The sequence below is a fragment of the Passer montanus genome, unplaced genomic scaffold (assembly GCF_014805655.1).
Source record: "Passer montanus isolate IOZ18808 unplaced genomic scaffold, ASM1480565v1 scaffold519, whole genome shotgun sequence".
In the NCBI taxonomy this organism is placed as follows: domain Eukaryota; kingdom Metazoa; phylum Chordata; class Aves; order Passeriformes; family Passeridae; genus Passer; species Passer montanus.
Window position 1 is genome coordinate 8,265 of NW_024370141.1, and position 19,253 is coordinate 27,517.

The window sequence follows — 19,253 nt, forward strand, 5'->3', positions numbered from 1 at the left end:
TTTGGGGTTTTGGAGGATTTCGGGGAATTTAGGGGAAACTTTTGGGGTTTAGAGGGGTTTGGAGGGAAATTTAGGGGCGATTTGGGGAGCCTGAGGAGGGATTTGGGAGGGCCTCGGGGTTTTGGGGGAATTTGGGGGTGACGGGGGGGTCTGGGAGAGGTTTGGGGGGTTTGGGTGGATTTGGGGAGGTTTTAGGAGAATTTGGAGACATTTGGGTGGATTTGGGGATGTTTTGGGTGGATTTAGGGTGGATTTGGGGATATTTGGGTGGATTTGGGAATACTGTAAGCACTTTGGGGAGGTTTTGGGTGGAGTTGGAGATATTTGGGTAGAGCTGGTGATATTTTTTGGGCGGAGTTGGGGATATTTTGGGTGGATTTGTGGATATTTTTGTGCATATGTGGATATTTTTGGTGGATATGTGGATATTTTGGGCGGATTTAGAGATATTTTCAGTGGATTTTTGGAGGTTTTGGGCAGATTTGGGGAAGTTTGGGGTGGATTTGGGGGTGTTTTGGGCGGTTTGAGGAGGTTTTGGGTAAATTTGTGGATATTTTGGGTGGTTTTGGGGATATTTTTGGTGGATTTAGGAATATTTTTGGTGGATTTAGGAATATTTTAGGTTGATTTGGGGATATTTTGGGTGGATTTTGGGCGGATTTGGGGATATTTTGCATGGATTTCGGGATATTTTGGGTGGATTTAGGGATATTTTAGGTTGATTTGGGGATATTTTGGGTTGATTTGTGGATATTTTGGGTGGTTTGGGGGATATTTTGGGTTGATTTAGGAATATTTTGGTTGATTTGTGGATATTTTGGGTTGATTTGTGGATATTTTGGGTGGATTTGTTGGTGTTTTGGGTAAATTTGAGGATATTTTGGGTAAATTTGGGGATGTTCGGACGCTGTGGGCGGGGCTTGGTCTCAGGCCACGCCCCATCGGGGCTTTGGGCACATTCGGGGATGTTAAGGGGGTTTGGGGGGGCAGTGGGACCTGGGGGGGCAAGGGGCTCAAACCCCCCGATGTCCCCGTGTGTCCCCAGTGTCCCCACTGTCCCTGTGTCCCACTGTCCTACTGTCTGTGTCCCCACTGTTCCTGTGTCCCCACTGTCCCTGTGTCCCCACTGTCCTACTGTCTGTGTCACCACTGTCTGTGTCCCCAATGTCCCTGTGTGCCCCCACTATCCCTGTGTCCCCACTGTCCCCAGTGTCCCCAATGTCCCTGTGTCTGTGTCCCCAGCTGTCCCAGTGTCCCCAATGTCCCCAATGTCCCTGTGTCCCTGTGTCCCCAGTGTCCCCAATGTCCCTGTGTCTGTGTCCCCACTGTGTCCCAGTGTCCCCAATGTCCCCAATGTCCCTGTGTCTGTGTCCCCACTGTGTCCCAGTGTCCCCAATGTCCCTGTCCCAGTGTCCCCAATGTCCCCAGTGTCCCCAATGTCCCACTGTCTGTGTCCCAGTGTCCCCAATGTCCCCAATGTCCCTGTGTCTGTGTCCCCAGCTGTCCCCCGCAAGGCAGTGTCAGTGGCGGCTGCTCCTCGGGCAGGTGAGACTGAGACCCCCCCGGTGTCCCCAGGACCCTTCCCAGTGTCCCCAACCCCTCTCCAGTGTCCCCAGGTCCCCCCTCTCATGTCCCCAGGTCCCTCTCCTGTGCCCCAGGATCCCCTCCTGATGTCCCCAGGGTCTCCTTTGTCACCCCCAAGCCCCTCTCAGTGTCCCCAAGGCCACCCTGTCCCTGGCCCCAGTGTCCCCAAGGCCCTCCTGAAGTCCCCAGCCCTTCCCAATGTCCCCAGGGCCCAGGAGCTCACGGCCCCAAGGCTCCCTCCGGGTGTCCCCAACCCCCCGTGTCCCCCATCCCTCTCCCGATGTCACCCGTCCCTTTCCTGTGTCCCCGCTCCCCTCCCGTGTCCCCAGTCCCTCCCGATGTCCCCCATCCCTCTCCCAATGTCCCCAACCCCCCATGTCCCCAGTCCCCTCCTGATGTCCCCAGTCCCACCATGTCCCCAACGCCCTGTGTCCCCAGTCCCCTCCCCGTGTCCCCAACCCCCACCATGTCCCCACTCCCTCCAGTGTCCCCATGCCCGTGTCCCAGGCTCTGTCCCCAGCACGGCGAGCACCCAGGGCACGTCCAAGCGGCCGCCGTGGGACCTGCGGGGACAGCTGGGGGACCTGCGGGGGGCGCTGGGCCAGGCGCAGGAGCGGCTGCAGGGGCTGGACAGCGAGAAACGGCAGCTGGAGAGCGAGAGGAGGCAGCTGAGAGAGCGCCTGCAGCAGCTGCAGAGCGAGCTGGGCCAGAGCGAGAGCCGCGAGAGGCCAAAATCCATCCAAGCTGCCTCAAAACTTAACCAAAATCATCCAAACTGCCCCAAAATCCATCAAAACCTGACCAAAATCCATCCAAACCTGACCTAAATCCATCCAAACTGCCCCAAAATTCCATCAGAACCCTTCCAAAAATCCCTGAAATTTCTACAAATTGCTCCAAGCTCCCTCAAGATTGCCAAAATTCCCTTAGAACCCTTCTGAAAATTCCCTGAACCATTCCAAGATGCCTCAAGATCCTCAAAATTCCCTCAGAACCCTTCCAAAAATCCCTGAAATTTTCCAAAACTCCTAAAGATCCCCAAAATTCCCACAGAACCTTTCTGAAAATCCCTGAAATTTCCACAAGTTGCTCCAAACTCCCTCAAGATCCCCAATAATTCCCTCAGAACCCTCCGAAAAATCCCTGAAAATTCCTCAAAACCCCTGAAGATCCCAATAATTCTCTCAGAACCCTTTAGAAAATCCCTGAAAATTCACCAAATCCCTTCAAAACCCCTGAAGATCCCCAAAAATCCCTCAGAATCCTTTGGAAAATCTCTGAAAATTCCCCAAATCCCCTCAGGATCTCCAAAACTCCCTCAGAACCCTCCTGAAGATTGGGCAAAATCCCCGGATTACCCCAAAACCCCTCAAGAAACTTAGAAAAAACACCTTGAACTCCTCTAAAATCCGGGATTCCCCAGTTTTATGGATTGTCGTTTTCCTGGAGCAGCTCCCTGGAGCTGGAGGTGTCGCAGTGCCGTGAGGAGCTGGAGCAGAGCCGGGGCTCAAACTCCCTCAAGATCCTCAAAATTCCCTCAGAACCCTTCTGGACAAAATTCATCCAAACTGTACCAAAATACATCTATGTTGCCCCAAAATCCTCCAAATGCTTACTAAAATCCATCAAATCTGCCCCAAATCCATCCAAGCTGCCCCAAAATCCATCAAATCTGTTCCAAAATCCATCCAAACCTGACCAAAATAATCCAAACTGTCTCAAAATCCATCCAAACCTGACCAAAATCCCTCAAAGCTGCCTCAAAATCCATCAAAGCTTGACTAAAATCCATCAAAACTACCCAAAATCCATAAAAACTGCCCCAAATCCCTTAAAATCCTGCTCTGGGAGGAGCGGGAATGCTGAGAAAAAAAAAAACAACCAAAATCCATATAAAGATCCATCCAAGATCCATCCTTGTGTTCCCTAAAACCTTCCTAAAAAAATCCCAATTCACCTCAAATCCTCAAAATGTGACTTTTCCTAGATCTTCTCAAGATCCCCTCAAAATATCTCTAAAGGCCTTCAAAAGATCCTGCAATTCTCTCAAAATCCCCCAAATTATCCCACATTCCCCCCAGATTTTCTTTTGGAATTTGAGATACCCAAAATTCCCTCAGAACCCTTCGGAAAATCCCCGAAATTTTCCTAATAGCCCCAAAATTCCCTCAGCCATTTTGAAAATCCCTGAAATTTCCCCAAATCCCTTCAAAACCCCTCAAGATTGACAAAATTCCCTCAGAACCCTTCCAAAAATCCCTGAAATTTCTACAAATTGCTCCAAGCTCCCTCAAGATTGCCAAAATTCCCTTAGAACCCTTCTGAAAATTCCCTGAACCATTCCAAGATGCCTCAAGATCCTCAAAATTCCCTCAGAACCCTCCGAAAAATCCCTGAAAATTCCCTGAATCCCCTCAAAACCCCTGAAGATCCCAATAATTCCCTCAGAACCCATCAGAAAATCTCTGAAAATTCCCCAAATCCCCTCAGGATCTCCAAAACTCCCTCAGAACCCTCCTGAAGATTGCACGGAATCCCAGGATTATCCCAAAACCCCTCAAGAAACTTCCCCAAAACGCCTTGAGCTCCTCTAAAATCTGGGATTCCCCAGTTTTATGGATTTTTGTTTCCCCGGAGCAGCTCCCTGGAGCTGGAGGTGTCGCAGTGCTGTAAGGGGCTGGAGCAGAGCCAGGGCTCCAACTCCCTCAAGATCCTCAAAATATCCAAACTGTCTCAAAATCCATCCAAACCTGACCAAAATCCCTCAAAGCTGCCTCAAAATCCATCAAAGCTTGACTAAAATCCATCAAAACTACCCAAAATCCATAAAAACTGCCCCAAATCCCTTAAAATCCTGCTCTGGGAGGAGCGGGAATGCTGAGAAAAAAAAAAACAACCAAAATCCATATAAAGATCCATCCAAGATCCATCCTTGTGTTCCCTAAAACCTTCCTAAAAAAATCCCAATTCACCTCAAATCCTCAAAATGTGACTTTTCCTAGATCTTCTCAAGATCCCCTCAAAATATCTCTAAAGGCCTTCAAAAGATCCTGCAATTCTCTCAAAATCCCCCAAATTATCCCACATTCCCCCCAGATTTTCTTTTGGAATTTGAGATACCCAAAATTCCCTCAGAACCCTTCGGAAAATCCCCGAAATTTTCCTAATAGCCCCAAAATTCCCTCAGCCATTTTGAAAATCCCTGAAATTTCCCCAAATCCCTTCAAAACCCCTCAAGATTGACAAAATTCCCTCAGAACCCTTCCAAAAATCCCTGAAATTTCTACAAATTGCTCCAAGCTCCCTCAAGATTGCCAAAATTCCCTTAGAACCCTTCTGAAAATTCCCTGAACCATTCCAAGATGCCTCAAGATCCTCAAAATTCCCTCAGAACCCTTCCAAAAATCCCTGAAATTTTCCAAAACTCCTAAAGATCCCCAAAATTCCCACAGAACCTTTCTGAAAATCCCTGAAATTTCCACAAGTTGCTCCAAACTCCCTCAAGATCCCCAATAATTCCCTCAGAACCCTCCGAAAAATCCCTGAAAATTCCTCAAAACCCCTGAAGATCCCAATAATTCCCTCAGAACCCTCCTGAAGATTGCACGGAATCCCAGGATTATCCCAAAACCCCTCAAGAAACTTCCCCAAAACGCCTTGAGCTCCTCTAAAATCTGGGATTCCCCAGTTTTATGGATTTTTGTTTCCCCGGAGCAGCTCCCTGGAGCTGGAGGTGTCGCAGTGCTGTAAGGGGCTGGAGCAGAGCCAGGGCTCCAACTCCCTCAAGATCCTCAAAATTCCCTCAGAACCCTTCTGGGAATTCTCCGAATCCCCTCAAAACCCCTGAAGATCCCAATAATTCTCTCAGAACCCTTTAGAAAATCCCTGAAAATTCACCAAATCCCTTCAAAACCCCTGAAGATCCCCAAAAATCCCTCAGAATCCTTTGGAAAATCTCTGAAAATTCCCCAAATCCCCTCAGGATCTCCAAAACTCCCTCAGAACCCTCCTGAAGATTGGGCAAAATCCCCGGATTACCCCAAAACCCCTCAAGAAACTTAGAAAAAACACCTTGAACTCCTCTAAAATCCGGGATTCCCCAGTTTTATGGATTGTCGTTTTCCTGGAGCAGCTCCCTGGAGCTGGAGGTGTCGCAGTGCCGTGAGGAGCTGGAGCAGAGCCGGGGCTCCAACTCCCTCAAGATCCTCAAAATTCCCTCAGAACCCTTCTGGGAATTCTCCGAATCCCCTCAAAACCCCTCAAGATCCCAATAATTCTGTCAGAAACCTTCTGAAAATCCCTGAAAATGCCCCAAATCCCCTCAGGATCTCCAAAACTCCCTCAGAACCCTCCTGAACATTGCATGGGATCCCCAGATTATCCCAAAACCCCTCAAGAAACTTACCCGAAACTCCTCCAAGTTCCCTGAAATCTGGGATTCCCCAGTTTTATGGATTGCTGTTTCCCTGGAGCAGCTCCCTGGAGCTGGAGGTGTCGCAGTGCTGTAAGGAGCTGGAGCAGAGCCGGGGCTCCAACTCCCTCAAGATCCTCAAAATACCCTCAGAAACCTTCTGGAAATTCTCCGAATCCCCTCAAAACCCCTGAAAATCCCAATAATTCCCTCAGAAACCTTCTGAAAATGCCCCAAATCCCCTCAGGATCTCCAAAACTCCCTCAGAACCCTCCTGAAGATTGCGCGGGATCCCCGGATTACCCCAAAACCCCTCAAGAAACTTACCCAAAACGCCTCCAAGTTCCCTGAAATCCATGACTCCCCAGTTTTATGGCGTTGTCCCATTTCCCTGGAGCAGCTCCCTGGAGCTGGAGGTGTCGCAGTGCCGCGAGGAGCTGGAGCAGAGCCGGGGCCGGGAGGAGGCTCTGGAGGCCAAGGTGCAGCGGCTGCAGGCGGAGGAGGAGCAGCGGCGGCAGGAGAGGGACGAGGCCCTGGGCCGGGCTCGGGCGCTGTCGGAGCAGCTGGAGAACACTGAGGTGGGGCCCGGAATTCCTGAGAAACCCCTGAGAAAACGGGAATTTGGGGCCGTTTTGTTGCTCTGGTCTGGGGTCCGTTGTTGAGGGGATTGGCAAAAAATGGCGGGAAGCTGTGAGGGGAAAATCCGCCAGGGGGCGCCAAAAAGGGCGGGAAAATGAGGGCTTGGCACCAATTCGGGCTTTTTTGGCACCAAAATCGCCCTGAAAGTGCCTTGAAATGTGGCAGAAATGGGAATTTTCACCAATTCAGCTGCTTCTGCCCCCCAAATCCCTCAAGGGTTCCTGAAAATGTGTAAAAACCAGGGATTTTGGAGCTGTTTTGTTGCTCTCTGACCTGAAATCCATCAGGGGGCACCAAAAAAGGCGTGAAAATGTGGGGTTTGCGCCAATTCCGGCTTTCTTGGGGTCAGAATCCTTCAGGAGAACCTCAAAACTTGGGAAAGATGGGAATTTTCACTAATTCAGCTGCTTTTGCACCCAAAATCCCTCAGAGGGTGCTTCAAAATCTGCAAAAACCCAGGAATTTTGAGATGTTTTGTTGCTCTGAAGGGCCAGAAAAATGCAGGAAAATGTGGGATTTACTCCAATTCCAGGTTTTTTGGTGTGGGAATCCTTCAGGGGGTGCCTCAAAATTTGAAAGAAATGTGAATTTTGACCAATTCAGCTGCTTTTGCAGCCAAAATCCCTCAGGGTGTGCTTCAAAATCCACAAAAACATGGGAATTTGGAGCCATTTTGTTGCTCCAGAGGCCCCAGAAAACAGCAGAAAAATGAGGGTTTGTGGCAATTCTGGCTTTTTGGTGTCAAAGATTCTTCAGAGGATTCCTCACAATGTAGGAAAAATGTGAACTTTTACCAATTCAGCTGCTTTTGCAAGCAAAATCCCTGAGGGTGCTTCAAAATTAATGAAAAACTGGAATTTTAGAGCTGTTCAGTTGTTCTCCAGGCTGAAACCCACCAGAAGCGCCAGAGAAAGTTGGGAAAATGAAGGGTTTGTGTCAATTCCGGATTTTTTTGGTGTCAAAATTTCTCAGGGAGTGCCAAAAAATGCAGGGAAATTTTTGGAAAATGGAAATTTTCAACAACTTAACTGATTTTGCACCTGAAATCCCTCAGGGTGTTCAAAATGTGAGGAAAAAATGGGAATTTGAATCATTTTTACTGGGTTTCAACTCGAGATCTGCTAGGGGGCGCCAAAAAAGGCGGGAAAATGAGGGCTTTGTGTGGATTGTGGCAAAATCCCTCAGAAAACGCCTCAAAATATGGGAATTTGCATCAATTTCGCTCATTTTAACCTCAAATCCGTTGGGGAATGTCATAAAATCTGAGGAAAAATTGGATTTTTTCACCAGTTTCTCTACTGAGCACCTCAGAAGTGAGGGGGGGAATGGGGATTTTAGGGGTTTTTGCATTGTTGGCCCCCAGGCGCAGCTGCAGCAGACGCAGCAGCAGCTGCAGGAGAAGCAGGGTCAGGTGTCGGCGCTGCAGGAGCTGGAGGCCTCGCAGAGGACGCTGCTGGCCGAGCACGAGGAGCGCATCCACCTGCTGGAGATGGAGCGGCGCCGCCTGCACAACGACGTCCAGGAGCTCAGGGTGGGATATGGGGGTTTGCTTCAGGGCAATGACCGCGTGTTCTCTGGGGAAGTTCCTCAGGGGGAGGCCACAAGGCATGAATCCCTTTTTTGTGGGGTTTTGTCAGGGAAATGTGTGTGTTCTACGTGAGGGGAGACCCCCGGTTCCTGAGGGCAGAGACCCCCAGGACCAGGCCCAACGACTAAATCTCGATTTTTTTGACGTTGTGGGGTTTAGCAGGAAAATGTCTGTGTGTTCTGCGTGAGGGGAGACCCCCGGTTCCTGAGGGGGGAGACCCCCAGGACCAGGCCAAACGACTGAATCCTGATTTGTTGAGGTTTTCCAGGGGAATATCTGCGTCTTTTGCATGAGGGGAGACCCTGAGACTGTCCCCGATAGCTGAATCCCAGTTTTTTTGGGTTTTCTAGGAGATTATCTACATGTTCTGTGTGAGGGCAGACCTCCAGTTCCTGAGGGGGGAGACCCCCAGGACCAGGCCAAACGACTGAATCCTGATTTCTTGGGGTTTTCCAGGGGATTATCTGCATGTTCTGTGTGAGGGGAGACCCCCAGTTCCTGAGGGGAGAGATGCCCCAGGACCAGGCTCAATGACTAAATCCCAATTTCCTGGGGTTTTCCAGGGGATTATCTGCATGTTCTGTGTGAGGGGAGACCCCCAGTTCCTGAGGGCAGAGACCCCCAGGACCAGGCCCAACGACTAAATCCCGATTTCTTGGGGTTTTCCAGGGGATTATCTGCATGTTCTGTATGAGGAGAGACCCCTGGGACTGTCCCTGAGGGCTGAATCCCAGTTTTGTGGGATTTACCAGGAAAATATCTGTGTTTTCTGTGTGAGGGAAGACTTCAGTTTCTGAGGGGGGAGACCTCCAGGACCAGGCCCAAAGACTGAATCCTGATTTTTTTGGGGTTTTTCAGGAGGATATCTGTGTGAGGGGAGACCCCTGGGACTGTCCCTAAGGGCTGAATCCTGGTTTTATGGAGGTTTTTCTGGGGAAACATCTGCGTGTTCTGTGTGAGGGCAGAGCCCCAGTTCCTGAGGGGGAGACCCTCTCAGGACTGGGCCTAATGACTGAATCTCAATTTTTTGGGGGTTTTCCAGGGGAATATGTGGATGTTCTGTGTAAGGGGAGACCCTAGGACTGCCTCCAATAGCTGAATCCCAGTTTTTTGGGTTTTTTTAGGAGAATATCTACATGTTGTGTGTAAGGGGAGACCACCAGTTTCTGAGGGGGCAGACCCCCAGGACCAGGCCCAATAACTAAATCCTGATTTTTGTGGGTTTTCCAGGGGAATACCCATGAGTTCCACACCTCAATCCCATTTTTTTGTTTTCCCACGGGAACACCCATGAATTCCATGTCTGAAGCTTTTTTTTTTTTTTTTTTTTTTTTTTTTTTTTTTTTTTTTTTTTTTTTTTTTTTTTTTTTTTTTTTTTTTCTTTTTTTTTCCCCAGGGCAACATCCATGATCTTAATGCCTAAATCCCATTTTTTGGGTTTTTCCAGGGGAATATCCATGAGTTCCTATATCAATCCTATATAATTTTTGTTTTTCCAGGGGAACACCCATGAGTTCTACGTCTGAATCCCAGGTTTTTTTTTTTCCTAGGGGAAAACTCACAACTCACCCATGAGTTCCATGCCTGAATCCTTTTTTGTTTTTCCAGGGGAACATCCATTAATTCAGTGCCTGAATCCCATTTTTTTTTTGGTTTCCCAGAGGAACACCCCTAGTTCCACACCTCAATCCCATTTTTTTGGTTTTCCAGGGGAACATCCATTAATTCAGTGCCTGAATCCCATTTTTTTTGGTTTCCCAGAGGAACACCCCTGAGTTCCACGCCTCAATCCCATTTTTTTTGCTCTCCCCAGAGGAACACCCCTGAGTTCCACCCCTCAATCCCATTTTTTTGGTTTTCCCAGGGGAACACCCCTGAGTTCCATGCCTCAATCCCATAATTTTTGTTTCCCAGAGGAACACCCCTGAGTTCCACACCTCAATCCCATTTTTTTTGTTTCCCAGGGGAACACCCCTGGGTTCCACACCTCAATCCCATTTCTTTTGTTTCCCAGGGGAACACCCCTGAGTTCCACACCTCAATCCCATTTTTTGCTCTCCCCAGGAGAACACCCCTGGGTTCCACGCCCCAATCCCATTTTTTTGGTTTCCCAGGGGAACACCCCTGAGGTCCACACCTCCATCTTTTTGGTTTCCCAGGGGAACACCCCTGGGTTCCACACCTCAATCCCATTTTTTTGGTTTCCCAGAGGAACACCCCTGAGTTCCACGCCTCAATCCCATTTTTTTTGCTCTCCCCAGAGGAACACCCCTGAGTTCCACCCCTCAATCCCATTTTTTTGGTTTCCCAGAGGAACACCCCTGAGTTCCACGCCTCAATCCCATTTTTTTTGCTCTCCCCAGAGGAACACCCCTGAGTTCCACGCCTCAATCCCATTTTTTTTGCTCTCCCCAGAGGAACACCCCTGAGTTCCACACCTCAATCCCATTTTTTTTGTTTCCCAGGGGAACACCCCTGGGTTCCACACCTCAATCCCATTTCTTTTGTTTCCCAGGGGAACACCCCTGGGTTCCACACCTCAATCCCATTTCTTTTGTTTCCCAGGGGAACACCCCTGGGTTCCACACCTCAATCCCATTTTTTTTGTTTCCCAGGGGAACACCCCTGGGTTCCACACCTCAATCCCATTTCTTTTGTTTCCCAGGGGAACACCCCTGAGTTCCACACCTCAATCCCATTTTTTGCTCTCCCCAGGAGAACACCCCTGGGTTCCACGCCCCAATCCCATATTTTTCTGCTCTCCCAGGGGAACATCCGCGTGTTCTGCCGCGTGCGGCCGCTGCTGCCCGAGGAGCAGGAGCGCCAGCGGGGGATGCCCCACCTGCACTTCCCCCCTGAGGACGCCCGCAGCCTCGTGCTCACCCGGCCCGACGACGTGAGTGCCCCACACCCTCCTTTCCCCCTGCAAAGCTGCTCTCCTTCCCTCACCACCGGACAAAAATTCCTCTTTTCCACCCTCAAAAATGGCCTTTCCCCCTCAATTTTCCCTCAAAAATCCCTGATTTCCCCAAATCCTGCAAAGGTGCCCTCCTTCCCTCACAACCGCCCTTGGCCCTCAGAGGGACAGAAATTCCTCTTTTCCACCTTCAAAGATGGCCTTTTTCCCTCAAAGATCCCCGATTTCCCAAAATTTCCTTTTTTCCACCCTTAAAAATGGCCTTCCCCCCTCAATTTTCCCTCAGAAATGGCCTTTTTCCCTCAAAAATCCCCGATTTCCCAAAATATCCTTTTTTCCACCCTTAAAAATGGCCTTTTCCCCTCAAAAATCCCAGATTTCCCCAAATTTCCTTTTTTCTGCCCTTAAAAATGGCTTTTTCCCCTCAATTTTCCCTCAAAAATCCCTGATTTCCCCAAAATTGCTTATTTCCGCCCTTAAAAATGGCCTTTCCCCTCAATTTTCCCTCAGAAATGGCCTTTTTCCCTCAAAAATCCCCGATTTCCCAAAATATCCTTTTTTCCGCCCTTAAAAATGGCCTTTCCCCCTCAATTTTCCCTCAAAAATCCCTGATTTCCCCAAAATTGCTTATTTCCGCCCTTAAAAATGGCCTTTCCCCTCAATTTTCCCTCAGAAATGGCCTTTTTCCCTCAAAAATCCCTGATTTCCCCAAAATTGCTTATTTCCGCCCTTAAAAATGGCCTTTCCCCTCAATTTTCCCTCAGAAATGGCCTTTCTCCCTCAAAAATCCTCAATTTCCCCAAAATTTCTTTTTTCCACCCTTAAAATAGGCCTTTTCCCCTCAATTTTCCATCAAAAATCCCTGATTTCCTCAAAATTTCTTTTCTCCACTCTTAAAAATGGCCTTTTTCCCTCAAAAATCCCTGATTTCCCCAAAATTTATTTTTTCCACTCTTAAAAATGGGCCTTTTTCCCTCAAGAATCCCTGATTTCCCCAAAATTGCTTATTTCTGCCCTTAAAAATGGCTTTTTCCCCTCAATTTTCCCTCAAAAACAGGCTTTTTTCCCTCAAAAATCCCTGATTTCCCCAACATTTATTTTTTCTGCCCTTAAAACTGACCTTTTTCCTCAAAAATCCCTGATTTCCCTAAAAATTCCCTTTTTGCGCTCAAAAATAGCCTTTTTTCCTCAATAATCCCCCATTTCCCCAAAATTTCTTTTTTCCACCCTCAAAAATGGCCTTTTTTCCTCAAAGATCCCTGATTTCACCAAAATTTCTTTTTTCCACCCTCAAAAATGGACTTTTCCCCTCACAAATCCCCGATTTCCCAAGAATTCCTCTATCCCGCCCTCTAAAATGGCTTTTTCCCCTCAAAAATCCTCGATTTCCCCAAAATTTCTTTTTTCCACCCATAAAAATGGCCTTTTCCCTCAATTGTCCCTCAAAAATGGCCTTTTTCCCTCAACAAAATCCCTGGTTTCCCAAAAATTCCTTTTTTCCACTCTTAAAAATGGCCTTTTTCCCTCACAAATCCCCTGTTGCCCAAGAATTCCTCTATTCCGCCCTCAAAATGGCTTTTTTCCCCTCAAAAATCCCCGATTTCCCCAGCATTTCTTTTTTTCACTCTTAAAAATGGCCTTTTTCCCTCACAAATCCCCTGTTGCCCAAGAGTTCCTCTATTCCGCCCTCAAAAATGGCTTTTTTCCCTCAAAAATCCCCAGTTCCCCCAAATTTCTTTTTTCCACCCATAAAAATGGCCTTTTCCCCTCAATTTCCCCTCAAAATGGCCTTTTTCCCTCAAAAATCCCCTGTTCCCCGATATTTCTTTTTTCCACCCTTAAAGTGGCCTTTTCTCCTCAATTTTCCCTCAAAAATGGCCTTTTTCCCCTCAAAACTTCCTGCTTCCCTAAAAATTCCCCTTTTTCCGTCAAAAGTGGCCTTTTTCCTTCCAAAAAAATCCCTGATTTTCCAAAAATGCCTTTTTTCCACCCTGAAAAATTGCCTTCATTCCCAAAAAATGGCCTTTTTCCCTCCAAGTTCCCTGATTTCCCAAAAATTCTTCTCTTCCTCCCTCAGAAATGGCTGTTTTCCCTGCAAAATCCCTAATTTTCCAATAAATCCTTTTTTCTACCCTCAGAAATGGCTTTTCTTTCTCTCCAAAATGGCATTTTTCCCTCAAAAATCCCTGATTTTCCAAAAATGCCCTTTTTCCCCTCTCAAAAACTGCCTTAATTCCCTCCAAAATCCCTATTTCCAAAAAAAGCCCTTTTTTCTCCTTAGAGATATCTGGGATTTTTTCCGAAAATGTCAATTTTTTCCCTCAAAAATGGTTTATTTTCCATCAAAAATGTCTTTTCCTCTCAAAACTTGATGGTTTCTTCCTTCTGAATAAATTTCTTTTTGTTTCTCCCCAAGATGTGCTTTTTACTCCTCAGAAATGTCCTTTTAACCCCCAAAAATGCTCTTCTTTTCCCCAAAAAACCTCATTTTTTCTCACAAAACTGCGTTTCTTCACTGAAAAAATGTTCTTTTTACCCCTTAAATGTCTTTTTTTCCCCTCAAAAATCCCCTATTACCCAAAAAGTCTTTATTTCCTCCAAATTGTCCTTTATTTCCCCTCAGAAATGCACTTTTTAAATCAAAACTCTTCTATTTTCTATATTTTCCACCAAAAATATTCTGCTTTCCTCTCAAAAATGTCTTTTTGTCCCTCAAAAACACCCTCAAAAAGCCCTCATTTCCCAAAAATGGCCTTTTCCCCCCCAAAAAATGTTCTTTCTCCCCTCAAAACTGTTACTGTTCCCTCAAAAATATCTTTTTTCCTCAAAAAAATCCTTTTTTCCTTCAAAACCACAATTTTTTTCCTCAAAAATACTCTTTTTCCCTCAAAAAAATCATTTTTTCCCTCAAAAAAATCACTTTTCCCTCAAAAATACCTTTTTTCCATGAAAAGCCTCTTTTCTAAAAAACATCATTATTTTCCCCCCAAATATTCTTTTTTTCTGTTTTTTGACTGGATAAATGGATTTTCCTCCCAAAATCAGCTTTTTTCCTTGCCAAAATGGTTTTTTTTCCCCTTTTTCCCCTCAAAAAAATTATTTTTTTCCCTCAAAAAAAATCACTTTTCCCTCAAAAATACCTTTTTTCCATGAAAAGCCTCTTTTCTAAAAAACATCATTATTTTCCCCCCAAATATCTTTTGTTTTTTCTCTCAAAAATGTTCCTTTCCCACAAATCCCCACATTACCAAAAAAGGCCTTTTTCCCCTCAAAAGTGGCTTTTTTCCCCTCAAAAATTTGGGTTTTTTGACTGGATAAATGGATTTTCCTCCCAAAATCAGCTTTTTTCCTTGCCAAAATGGTTTTTTTTCCTTCAAAAAAGGTCTTTTTTCCCCAAATTCCCATTTTTCCCCCCAAATCCCTTTTCCCCAAATCTCCTTTTTCCCAAGAAACCCAAAATCCTTTCCAAACCAAAATCCCTTTTTTTGCCTTTTCCCACAAAATTTTTTTTCTGTTAAAATGCTATTTTTCCTCCTAAAATTGATGTTTTTTCCCCTAAACCTGCCCCTTTCTCCCCAGAAAATGAGATTTATTTTTGGGCCTGAAAAATCAGCGATTTCCCCCCAAAATATGCTTTTCCCCCTCAATAAAAATCACATTTTTCCCCTAAAGAAGAGTTTTTCCTCCCCAAAATTCCTTTTTACCTCTCCCAAACCCCTTTTTTTACCCCAAATCTCTTTTTTAGCCCCAAATCTCTTTTTTTTTACCCCAAATCCCCTTTTTTTTCCCTTCCCCACAAAATTTATTCTGTTAAAATACATTTTCCCCCAGCCCTCTTCCTCCTAAAATTGATGTTTTTCCCCCAAACCTGCCCCTTTCTCCCCAAAAAATGAGATTTATTTTTGGGGGGCTGAAAAATCAGTGATTTTCCCCCCAAAATGGTCTTTTCCCCCTCAAAAAAAATCACATTATTCACCCTAAAAAAGAGTTTTTCCTTCCCAAAACCCCTTTTTACCTCTCCCAAACCCCTTTTTTAACCCCAAAATCCCTTTTTTCCCCCCAAATCCCTTTTCCCCAAATCTCCTTTTTCCCAAGAAACCCAAAATCCTTTCCAAACCAAAATCCCTTTTTTTGCCTTTTCCCACAAAATTTTTTTTCTGTTAAAATGCTATTTTTCCTCCTAAAATTGATGTTTTTTCCCCTAAACCTGCCCCTTTCTCCCCAGAAAATGAGATTTATTTTTGGGCCTGAAAAATCAGCGATTTCCCCCCAAAATATGCTTTTCCCCCTCAATAAAAATCACATTTTTCCCCTAAAGAAGAGTTTTTCCTCCCCAAAATTCCTTTTTACCTCTCCCAAACCCCTTTTTTTACCCCAAATCTCTTTTTTAGCCCCAAATCTCTTTTTTTTTACCCCAAATCCCCTTTTTTTTCCCTTCCCCACAAAATTTATTCTGTTAAAATACATTTTCCCCCAGCCCTCTTCCTCCTAAAATTGATGTTTTTCCCCCAAACCTGCCCCTTTCTCCCCAAAAAATGAGATTTATTTTTGGGGGGCTGAAAAATCAGTGATTTTCCCCCCAAAATGGTCTTTTCCCCCTCAAAAAAAATCACATTATTCACCCGAAAAAAGAGTTTTTCCTCCCCAAATCCCTTTTTTCCTCTCCCAAACCCCTTTTTTTTTACCCCAAATCCCTTTTTTTTCCCTTCCCCACAAAATTTTTTTCTGTTAAAATACATTTTTCCCCCCAACCCTCTTCCTCTAAACTTAATGTTTTTCTTCCAAAACTGACCCCTTTTCTCCCCAAAAAATGAGATTTATTTTTGGGCTGAAAAAACAATTATTTCCCCCGAAAATCAGCTTTTCTCCCTCAAAAAAATCACATTATTCACCCTAAAAAAGAGTTTTTCCTCCCCAAAATATCTTTTTACCTCTCCCAAACCCCATTTTTTACCTCAAATCCCTTTTCCCCCTTCCCCACAAGAGTGGTTTCCTCCCAAAATGTGCTTTTCCCCCTCAATAAAAATCACATTTTTCCCCTAAAAAAGACTTCTTCCTCCCCAAAATCCCTTTTTTCCTCTCCCAAATCCCTTTTTTTTTACCCAAATCCCTTTTTTTCTCCCCAAAGCCTTTTTTAGCTGCAAATACTTTTTTTTTTTACCCCAAATCCCTTTTTTTTCCCTTCCCCACAAAATTTTTTTCGTTAAAATACATTTTCCCCCCAACCCTCTTCGTCTTAAACTTGATGTTTTTCCCCCAAACCTCCCCCTTTTTCCCCAAAATATCTTTTTACCTCTCCCAAACCCCATTTTTTACCTCAAATCCCTTTTCCCCCTTCCCCACAAAATTTTTCTGTTGAAATGCTTTCTCCCCCCAACCCTTTGTCCCCCAAACCTGCCCCTTTCTCCCCAAAAAATGAGATTTATTTTTGGGCGTAAAAATCAATTATTTCCCACCAAAATTGGCTTTTCCCCCTCAAAAAAAATCTCATTTTTCCTTAAAGAAAAAGACTTTCCTCCCCAAAATCCCTTTTTTTTTCTCCCAAATCCCATTTTTTTACCCTAAATCCCCTTTTTAGCCCCAAATCCCTTTTTTTTTACCCCAAATCCCTTTTTTTCCCTTCCCCACAAAATTTTTTTCGTTAAAATACATTTTCCCCCCCAACCCTCTTCGTCTTAAACTTGATGTTTTTCCCCCAAACCTCCCCCTTTTTCCCCAAAAAATGAGATTTTTTGGGAGACTGGAAAATCAATTATTTCCCACCAAAATTGGCTTTTCCCCTTCAAAAAAAAAATTACATTTTCCCCCAAAAAAAGGCGCTTCTTTCCCCAAAAAAAGCCTTTTTCCTCCCCAAAACCCATTTTATTTTGCACAAAACCCATTTTTTTTTGCCCCAAACCCATTTTTTTTGCCCCAAATGCCATTTTCCCCCCCAGTTGCTGGTTTTGCCCAAAATTGCCCTTTTTTGCCCCAGTCCCAGGTGGGGCGGGAGGCTTTTTTCTCCCCAAAACCCGGGGTTTTTTTGCCCCAAACCCATTTTTTTTTGCCCCAAATCCCATTTTCCCCCCCCAGTTGCTGGTTTTGCCCAAAATTGCCCTTTTTTGCCCCAGTCCCAGGTGGGGCGGGAGCGGCGCGCGGAGCTGCGCTACGACTTCAGCTTCGACCGCGTCTTCCCGCCGGGGGCCTCGCAGCAGGACATCTTCCAGGAGATCCAGCTGCTCGTGCAGCTCTGTGCCCAAAATCCCTGAAATTCCCCCCAAAATCCCAGCAGGACATCTGCCAGGAGATCCAGCTGCTCGTGCAGGTCTGAGCCCAAAATCCCCCAAATTCCACCCAAAATCCATCCAAATCCATCTCCTGTTGCGGGTGTGTGCCCCAAAAATCCCAAATGTCCACCTGCATCCCAAAATCCCCAAAATTCCACCCAAATCCTGCTTAGTTCCCCTCAAATGCCACAAAAATTCCCAACCCCCTGATCCGCTGGCATTCCCAACCCCCCCTGCCCATTCCCAAATCCTGAATTCCCTTTCCCAGTGGGCTCTGGACAGGGCAGTGTTCCCTCTGCCCATCCCAAACCCCCCGAATTCCCAAATTCCCCTGACCGTCCCCAAATCCCCCTGAATGTTCCCAAATCCCTCTGCCCATCCCAAACCCCCCGAATTCCCAAATTCCTGTTGGTGTCGGCCCTGGACAGGTCAGTGTTCCCTGTGACCATTCCCAAACCCCTGTGACCATTCCAAATCCCCCTGAATCCCAGAATTCCCTTTGGCAGTCGGCCCTGGATGGGTCAGTGTTCCCTGTGCCCATTCCCAAATCTCTCTGACCATTCCCAAACTCCCCTGAATTCCAGAATTCCCATTGCAGTCGGCCCTGGATGGGTCAGTGTTCCCTGTGCCCATTCCCAAATCTCTCTGACCATTCCCAAACTCCCCTGAATTCCAGAATTCCCATTGCAGTCGGCCCTGGATGGGTCAGTGTTCCCTTTGTCCATCCCAAACCCCCCTGAGCGTTCCCAATCCCCCTGAATCCTGGAATTCCCTTTGGCAGTTGGCCCTGGATGGGTCAGTGTTCCCTGTGACCATTCCCAAACCCCCCTGAGTGTTCCCAATCCCCCTGAATCCCGGAATTCCCTTTGGCAGTCGGCCTTGGATGGATCAGTGTTCCCTGTGCCCATTCCCAAATCTCTCTGACCATTCCCAATGCCCCTGAATCCCGGAATTCCCTTTGGCAGCTGGCCCTGGATGGGTCAGTGTTCCCTGTGACCATTCCCAAACCCCCCTGAGCATTCCCAAATCCCCCTGAGCATTCCCAATTCCTGAATCCCGGAATTCCCTTTCCAGTCGGCGCTGGACGGGTACCCGGTGTGCATCTTCGCCTACGGGCAGACGGGCAGCGGCAAGACCTTCACCATGGAGGGGCCGAGTCCTGGGGCACCACCCTGGGAATGTTCCCTGTGACCATTCCCAAATCTCTCTGCCCATTCCCAATTCCTGAATCCCGGAATTCCCTTTCCAGTCGGCGCTGGACGGGTACCCGGTGTGCATCTTCGCCTACGGGCAGACGGGCAGCGGCAAGACCTTCACCATGGAGGGGCCGAGTCCCGGGGCACGACCCTGGGAATGTTCCCTGTGACCATTCCCAAACCCCCTGAGCATTCCCAATTCCTGAATTCCCAAATTCCCCTTGCAGTCGGCCCTGGACGGGTACCCGGTGTGCATCTTCGCCTACGGGCAGACGGGCAGCGGCAAGACCTTCACCATGGAGGGGCCGGCGCCGCCGGGCGCGCCGGAGTCGCGGGGCATGATCCCGCGCGCCGTGCGCCACCTGTTCCTGGGCGCCCGCGACCTGGCGGGCAAGGGCTGGCAGGTAATTCCCGAGAAGCGCCGGATTTGGGGCTGGCACGGCCGGGGCGGGCCCGGCAGCGCCGCCGCGCCCTCAGTACGGCTTCTCGGCCAGCTTCCTGGAGATCTACAACGAGGGCCTGCGCGACCTGCTGCTGGCCCGCGGGCAGCGCGCCTCCGAGCTCGAGATCCGGCGCCTGGCGCCCGGCAGCGACGAGCTGCACGTGCCCAACCTCACCTGGGTGCCCGTGCACAGCGAGGAGCAGGTGGGCA

General features: G+C 47.2%; 1 protein-coding gene across 1 annotated transcript in view; it reads left to right on the forward strand.

Moving 5' to 3' along the window:
* Nucleotides 1–1,025: 1,025 nt before the first annotated feature.
* The window catches only part of LOC120509435 (kinesin-like protein KIFC1), a gene marked incomplete at its 3' end in the record, with an annotated part of 19,377 nt that continues 1,149 nt past the window's right edge, over nt 1,026–19,253 (forward strand). Inside the window, exons 1-9 of the mRNA XM_039724039.1 lie at nt 1,026–1,033; nt 1,466–1,545; nt 2,092–2,311; nt 6,393–6,573; nt 7,998–8,165; nt 10,990–11,118; nt 17,250–17,361; nt 18,824–19,005; nt 19,079–19,246. Coding sequence (XP_039579973.1) covers nt 1,026–1,033; nt 1,466–1,545; nt 2,092–2,311; nt 6,393–6,573; nt 7,998–8,165; nt 10,990–11,118; nt 17,250–17,361; nt 18,824–19,005; nt 19,079–19,246 — 1,248 coding nt within the window. The remainder of the gene's footprint in view (nt 1,034–1,465; nt 1,546–2,091; nt 2,312–6,392; nt 6,574–7,997; nt 8,166–10,989; nt 11,119–17,249; nt 17,362–18,823; nt 19,006–19,078; nt 19,247–19,253) is intronic.